The sequence below is a fragment of the Aythya fuligula genome, chromosome 15 (assembly GCF_009819795.1).
Source record: "Aythya fuligula isolate bAytFul2 chromosome 15, bAytFul2.pri, whole genome shotgun sequence".
Classification (NCBI taxonomy): Eukaryota; Metazoa; Chordata; class Aves; order Anseriformes; family Anatidae; genus Aythya; species Aythya fuligula.
The window spans coordinates 6,485,906-6,494,001 of record NC_045573.1 but is presented as its reverse complement, the minus strand read 5'-3'; the positions used below and the strand labels follow the sequence as shown (position 1 = coordinate 6,494,001).

Sequence of the window (8,096 nt, the reverse complement as noted above, 5' to 3'; positions counted from 1 at the left end):
ATTATAGATTGCAGATCGGGACAAGCGTGAGTTACTGCCTGGATCGTCTGTTTATTGTACGTCGGGTTTCTAAAAATAAATAAATAAGAAAGCCACCCTGCTTCGCTGGGGAGAGAAAAAATAAGAAGGGGGAGGACTTGGGGGCTGGAGAGGGTGTTGGGGAGGGGAGCTGGACTCTGTTCTCAAAGTTTAATTTCCAAGCAGGGACCTTGAAGCATGATTTATTAACATCATGCTGTTTGCTTTTGTCACGTTGTGGATGTGGCGGGGGAAGCACTGGCCCCGCTCCAGCCCAGACCACCCAGCGAGCCACGCAGAGCTACCGGCAGTGCACACCCCGGTTCAAAGGTTCACCCCCAATCCACCAGCTCCATCAGTCACCAGCACCCGGCCCCACCACCCCACTGGAGGCGAGAGCAACAACAACAATAACACCCCCCCCCCCAAAAAAAAAAAAAAAAAAAAAATTATATGCTAACAGGCGGGCTGTCTGGGATGCAAGAATTGCAAAAACAATCCCCACCCCAACAGGGAGAGTATGTGTGTACGGAGGAGAGGGAGAGTGAGGAGGGGGGAGAGAGGGAACGAGGCAGACAGAGGGGAGGGAAGAAGGGAGGAGGGAGCCCTAGCTCTGAGAAACATCACTCCATCTCTCTCACTCCACAGGAGCTGAGCAAGGAGCAGGACGATGTTTGACAACACACAGTACCCCTATAACTGCTTTAATTATGATGGGGATGATTATCCTACCTGTAGTTCTGACGAAGAGAAAAAATTCACCAGACCGGCATATAGGTAAGATGAAGTTTTTCCAAGTCCCCTCGTCTCTGGGGAGGATTTTGAGCTCTGGGAGAGTGGGATCAGAGCACTCAGGGCAGTGGGGTACCTTGCCCCAGGTGTGCATGGTGGGGCTGGTCCTGGTGTTGACACCGTGGTGGGCAAATTTCCCCCCCTCTCTGTGTCTGAAGTGTTCATGATTTGTTTCTTCTCGTGCGGGGTCACAGCAACTCTGGCATGCTGTTGAGCGACCAGACCTCAAATGGTCTCTTTTGACCTCCAGGAGCCATAGGAGAAGGGGAATTAAATGTGCAACTTGCCAGTGGGGGAGTTGGAAGTAGATAATCGGTGCTGTGGTGGAAAGATGCACAGTGTAGTGCTCACAGGTCCTTTCCAGGAGCAGGCAAGATCTCTGGTAACAGGGCTCTGAGCCTGGTCGGTCTCACAGCAGCCTTTCAGCCCAGGGAAACTTTTCTGATGGGGTTTGAGAGGTGGCTGAACTTTCTTTAATCCTCTGGGACTCTGCTCCCTGGAAGTAATGCCTGTGTTTTGTGCTGGTTATTGGAGAGCAGAGGCAGTGACTGCGCTCAGGGCTCGTCCCTCAGACATCTCGGGTTAGGGTGCAGAACTGGAGACCAGGGCGCAGGGTGCAGAAAAGGAGAACTTTTGGAAGTGGGCTTATAGACACACGCTTACCTGTGTAGTCCTAATAATGGAATATGTGGGCAAGGTGACGCTGTAACAGCAAGTTTTCCTTTTTTCAGCTACATTGCCTTAATTGCAATGGCCATCCAGCAAAGTCCTTCAAATAAAGTCACCCTCTCTGGCATTTATGACTTTATAATGAAGAAATTTCCTTACTACAGATCAAATCAAAGAGCCTGGCAGAACTCCATCCGACATAACTTATCATTAAACAGTTGTTTTGTGAAGGTAAGACCTATAACTATATATTTACATACACACTGTGCATGGCTGAAAAAATATGCAGGAATAATCCCATCACTAGGAAAGAAGGAAAAAGAGCAGCTGAGCTGCAAATCATTTAAAATCGTCCTGAGTTGTCAGTTATAGAGATAAAGAGTATGTCCTTGTCTGATGTATGCTAATAGATAACAAATTGAAGAGGCTAGAGTTTACATCCTATTCATATAATGAAAGAGAATAGGCTTAAAAGTCTTGTCAGATGTGTTTACACCATTCTTGAATGTAAATGAATGCAGATGTTAAGCAGCAGCATCTGTAACACATACAAATACTGAACTGCCTTTAAATAAATACAGGTTCCCAGAACAGAAGGGAATGAGAAGGGGAAAGGAAACTATTGGAGCTTTGCAACGGGATGTGAATCCATGCTGGATCTCTTTGAAAATGGGAATTATAGGAGAAGACGGAGGAGGAGGAACATGAAAAGGGAACATAAAGAGCAGAGATCAAGCAGAGGGAAACGTCCTTCATCCCCCGATATGTCTCCTATGGACTCTGCTTTTAACAGTATTTCCTCTTCTGAAAGTAAACACGAAAGTATTGGATCAGGACCAAGACTACTGGAGCCTCGTGGGTTTGCTCCAAACAACATGACCAGCAGGCAGAGCCTGAGCAATTCCTCCTTAGCAAAATCGGATTCTGAAATTAAATTCAGCATCGATTACATTCTTTCAGCCCCCGACCCCTTGCCTGTCCTGAGATCTCAGTACAATATGCAAGATAACAAATATCATCTATTGGAGGCCCAGCAGATTAATCTCCAATTTTGGACAATGTGATGTTATTTAGATGTGGTAACAAAATCTGAGTTGCAGTGTATTCAGCAGCCTCATGTCACTGAAAATCAGCCATCTGCCTCTTTTTTTCTCTTCCTGAGCAGTATACAGAAAGGGTTACTGATTCACCAGCTGGTACTCTGTCTATCCCCTAAGAACTTTGCTAAGGTTAAAGTCTAAATAACTTTAACCAGTATCAGTTTTTGCTATGCTGAAATCCATGAAATTATAGCTTTGTACTCTAAAATATCCTGGACATCATCAACCACTACACAGAATTTTATTTTTCAAGCAGAATCCAACAGAAAAGAGACTTGCTCATCACCCAACACTTTATTAGAGACAAGTGAATTGGATTCCACTTTCACTGGTGGAAATTAGTATCAATTCCACCAAAGTGTATAGGTCAGATCTTGAGCTGATCTAAAACAGTGTAATTTCGTTGATATGTGCTACCTGAGAATGTAATGATTTGGGTGGGGGGGGAGGGGGGCTTTGTTTTCTTAAAAGGAATCACAGAAAATCATCCCGTCTTCCCTTAATTTTTATTTTAGCATCATGTCTCAAACTATTGTGTACTATGCAGTTTTAATCCATCTTTATTTAGTAAATGTAGCTATTAATAAGTGTTTAAGGTATATTTTTGTCGATATTCAGGACAGAGTTGTTTAAACTGTTAAAGTTGTATTCAGAAAAACTCCACAAAAGCAAATTGCAAGGCTGTTGAACTCTGGTAGACATTGATGGATAATGTGGCAGAGGCATAGGGTCTCCTAATACTCTGATTTAAAAGCAAAAATAACACTTTCCCCTGGCACTATCAGAACGCTCCCTGAGATGCTGCAGGAAAGTCCTTGAATGTATTTCATTTAGCAAGCATGAAGGGAGACACATTTTTCCAAGAAGCAGTGTTCAGTGTCAACCAAAGCCAAAATTTCACCAACCTGCTTTGAGACAAGTTGTATATTCTTATTAAACAGATTTTTATTGATCCTTCTTGGAAGCAATTACTGAAGTGGCACCTGATACATTTTCAGCAAAGCTGGTGAGATTTATAATTTACAGATAGCAATGCTAGATAACGAGTGCCATTTCTAATGAAAGTCCTTTCATTACATGCAGCTGGGTGTTTCAGGACAGAACCTGATGGGCTATGATGAAGTGTAACTAGCATTTAAGAACTTGTTCTTATATAACTTGCTCATGATAAATTGCTTCCCAGTACCTAACGGCAGCATCAGCAGAGACACTACAAAATCTTGGTTTTGGCTTGGCTACTAAAAACTTTGCCTATTAAAGATAAAAGAAAAAAAAAAAAAAATACAAGGATTCTAGTGGTTTTAAGCAATTACATATAGAGAGATAAAATTATCTTTACAACATGAGCTAAAGGTAAATGAAGGTATATGAGATAAGATTAAGCAAATTGTGCTAGAGGAATGCTCAGGCATGACTTGAATTTTTATGCAGAAGCTTTGACATTTCACTAAGTTATTTTACGTTGTGTCTAATATATACTGTACATTTATACTATATATTCTTATATATTGTTATTGAGAAAAGGAGCAATATTACTGCACTTATATGTTGTAAAAATGCATGATGTATGTTGCTATGATCCTGAAAGTCCTGCCATGTACTGAAAATTTACCATCAGCAGTATTTCATGCCGATTGGTAATAAATGCTCATTTTGGGGAAAACTATAAAACTTGTTATCTTCTGGCATTTCCATAGCATGCAAAAGTCTTTGCTTCTTCTTCAAAAGAGCCAAAATGGAAAATGATGTCAAAGTCACATCACTGCATGTCTCCCAGACTGTCAAGGGATGCCTTCTTGTGACCAAATTCTGCCTTCAAATGGGAGTTTTCAGTTCCCTGTGAATCAATGGTTGTTCTAGGCTACTATCTGAAAGCAAAATTTGACTAATTAGACCCAATTGATCGTCTGTTTACACTGATGTTAGAAAAAAAAAGAAAACCTCTGGGGTCACTGGAAAGATGGATTCTCATTTGAAGAGAAATGAGAATTTGCTCGTTTAGTATTTATATTCAGTAGTCAATAGGTGTGGGAAGTATGTCTGCAGTGAGTATCTCAGTATATGCATGCACTCACATGTGTCGATATGTGTGCAACTCTACATTTGTATATTCATGCTTCATACGCATATTTTTTCTTGATTGTTTTAAACATGGCAATGCTGCTGTTAAGCTGATAGTTATAGTACACATGGCACTATATTTGAAATATATATTTTTTGCAGTGAAATGTGCATATGTTTCTTACTATGTGTTCTTTGTTACTGCTGTGAGCAAAAGGTAACTAAATGACAGCAAAAGTTCCCACCAAGCATACACCTTGCCCAGGTGAATGCAGTGGGCTGCTGAGACCAATAGTGAAACAGTTACGGCTACTAAGCACTACAGGATAAATGCATTAGGAAAGGCAGAAATATACCCACACAGATTTACAGCAGAGCTCCAAAACCATTTTCAGAGAGATGAATTAATATTCACAAATAGCCATTTTCTTTGCTCGCAGTAAAGTGCCTGCTAGGAGACACTGTCATACTTGAGTTTCCCTAACACATAATCAAAGAAATTTGTGTACAAATAGGTGTTAACATTTGTTTTGCAAAGGATATCAATCATATTTCAAAAAATGAAGGGACATATTTCAATTTACCCAGTATATTATATTCTGACGACTCCAGAAAGGTTTCCAGCACTTAAAGTGAATGGCATTTAATATAGAACAACATAACAGGGGTGAGGGCTAGACGTGACCTTATTCAAATGTCGTCGCCATTACAAAGCCATTCCCAATGTAATTATAATTAAATACTTTATGCCTTTCTTGCAAATCCTCTGATCGATCATTGATATTAACATTAATATTGTATTACCCCCGAGCAAATGTCTCCCACACAAGTGTTATGGATCACCAGGTTTCCATTAACAAAGTTGTGAGCTATTGCTGTATGCTGGTCGTGGATAAATTTACGTAAATTACCTTTTCTCAGGGAAGGGGGGGAAAAAGTCTAGGGTTTTTTCTTATCCCTGCACTCTGAGTCCAGTGCTATTTCTTCAGTTCCATCACAGCCTGCCAGTTACTTCCATACAGCCATAACCAAAGAAAGAGAAAAAAATCTCACAGGAACATCCCTCCTTGCCCCTCACTGAAGCAGGTGAACATTCCCTAGACGTGGTTGAGAACAGTTTAGTGTCTGGGTTAAAAGCTGAAGCCAGGGCTGAGCAGTGCATGCAGGCTGCAGGAGGGGGCTACCTTCTTATGGGCAGGATGAAGACAGGGTCTGCACCCCACCGATGCCATTCCTGGGGTGGTTATGCTGGGCACAGCTGCCAAAATAAGCAACGGTAAAGGTGTTTGGCTGAATCCTTAATTTCATGGGGTTTTCCTGATGGCAAATGGAAACCCAGAAGGAGCCTTGGATTTCCTAATCCTAAAAAAGCTACTTTCCCTGGGGGGGATGATGCTGCCTGTCCCAAGCCCAGCAGCAGGGGAGCAGCTCCTCCCTGCCTGGCAGGGGAGAACAAGCCTTTTGTCCTGTCCTCTTAGGATCATAAATACCTTTGCAAAGGGAAAGATGAAAGGTTTCTTCCTGGGGAGAAGCTTGGTTGAGCCTTGCTGAGGGACCCCGGGGTGTTCTCTTTATGTATCAGTTTAAAGAAATGGTTCCCATGATAAATCAAAGATTTTGTGGAGCTATGCCAGGTTACTGTGCACTGGTTTGATTTCCAATGATTTAATATCTTGGGCTTTTGTCACTGATGTAACAGAAATATTTTTTTTACATGGCAAGATGATGCTCTTGCTGCAGAGCAAAAAATCCAAAATACACAGGCAAAGATGCAAGCACCTTTTTCCTACCACCAACATGAAGAGCCTAGATAACAAATACCCAATGCAGTTCAATGTGGTTGACCTCAACTGCTGGAACATCTCCCTCATGGCACAACCTTCCCCTCATTATGGGAGCTAAAACCAAACCTTTTCTTTGTCAGTAAAGCAATGTTGCCTACATTTTCTACAGTCAGATAGACCCTACTGGTTCAGTCCTATTAAATCACAGCATAAACAGAAGCTGTGTTCAATAAGCATTTGAAGGGCAAACCATGCCAGAGAGCTGGTGTTCACCATGACTATATTATGTTGTGCTGCATCTTGTTGCTTGGATTGTCACGGCCTTCCTCAGCCATGCGACAAGTTGATCCTCAAGTACTATGCGGGGCAATCTGCATGCTCCCTCAAAGATGAATGTAGATTTTCAATTTTGGACCATTTTCTGCTCCCAGAGATTTTTCCTTTTGGGTAGGAATTGCGTGTTCAGGTCCAAATGTAGTGTGTCTTTCCACTCTCTTTCAGGTAGAGGGGACACCCTGGGTGGGAAAGGAGTATGGAGGGACAAGCCTTGAGGAAAAAGCTCTGCTACACATCTTCCAACAGTATAGTGCTGGTTGGGACTCTGCAAATGGTTTGGTGCAAAGGTCCTTGGGACTGTGTATCAGGTCTATATTATCTTGCAAATGGGCAGTAGCTCCCAGTGTCCCACCACACTCAAGCTGGGACACTGCACCACACTCAAGATGGTCACTGGTCCCACCGCACTCAAGAGGGACCCTAGTCCATATGCTTGCATTGCGCCTAAGCAAACAGGGCCTTAATCTTCCCCTCTGGCAGTGTAACACTTCCTTACCTGTGATCAGCACTTCAAATCCCAAACCCAAAATGTGGAAATCCCACTCTGATCATTCCATCTGGACTCTACCCTCTCTAGATCCTCTGGGGTGCATTCTCCTTCCAGCTCTGTGGGTATAAATCCTTGAAAATCCATTAAATTTAGTGCAATTGCTTTTAGAATTTAAATAACACATGTGAAACTGAACTTTGCATTTTGTACCCAATGTATCTACTCACACAGTCTGCCAAATTGTGCCAGCAACTTATCTTCTAGATAGCATTCATGAATGGTCCTGCCTCCTTATTTTGCCTCAGCTTCCAGCTTCTAATTTCTTGCTCCAGAGCATGGATACCATATGCACTGCAAGGCACAAAGAACCTACTACATACTGTCTGTCTCTCTTTTACTGAGAATGTCTTTCTTATTGCACGTAGGGTCATTAAACTAAAGACCAGGGTAGGTCCAAGCCCTATGGAACTCACACTGGCATTTTTTTACCCAGAGAGCTAACATAAAATAACAAAGTAAGCTGTGCTCCCTCCCACCCTAGCTACAACAGTTGGAGGCAAATCCAACTGTGAGAATTTTGCCTGAGAAAGAACTGCAGGATTTCTCCCACTGTGAAATCCAGCTGTTAATTCAAACAGAAGGGATGGACCTGACCAGATAGGCCAACTGGCTTGTTTCCATCCCAAAGTCCATTGTGTTCCACAAGTTCCTAAATTTATGGTTGTGAAGGTCTTCCAAGCCCTGTAACGGAGTATGGCATGCAATGTTTTTGTTATGGAATGCACGCTGCAAAGGAAAAACAAGGTTTGAATTTATCTTTCAAATGAAGATCCTGGAATCTCTCAG

At 42.3% G+C, this 8,096-nt stretch overlaps 1 protein-coding gene across 1 annotated transcript; it reads left to right on the top strand.

Moving 5' to 3' along the window:
* Positions 1-677: 677 nt before the first annotated feature.
* FOXL3 (forkhead box L3) lies at positions 678-2,543 on the top strand. Its single transcript, XM_032197753.1, has 3 exons — positions 678-795; positions 1,542-1,710; positions 2,061-2,543. Exons 1-3 carry the CDS (start codon positions 689-691, stop codon positions 2,541-2,543), a joined length of 759 nt encoding a protein of 252 aa, XP_032053644.1. The 5' UTR covers positions 678-688.
* Positions 2,544-8,096: the final 5,553 nt, after the last annotated feature.

Excerpts from the sequence above, each read along its gene's own strand:
- FOXL3 (XM_032197753.1), top strand. The coding sequence starts at position 689 with ATGTTTGACAACACACAGTACCCCTATAACTGCTTTAATTATGATGGG. Across the intron at positions 796-1,541 it reads TTCACCAGACCGGCATATAG|CTACATTGCCTTAATTGCAA; the intron begins GTAAGATGAAGT and ends TCCTTTTTTCAG. Across the intron at positions 1,711-2,060 it reads TAAACAGTTGTTTTGTGAAG|GTTCCCAGAACAGAAGGGAA; the intron begins GTAAGACCTATA and ends AAATAAATACAG.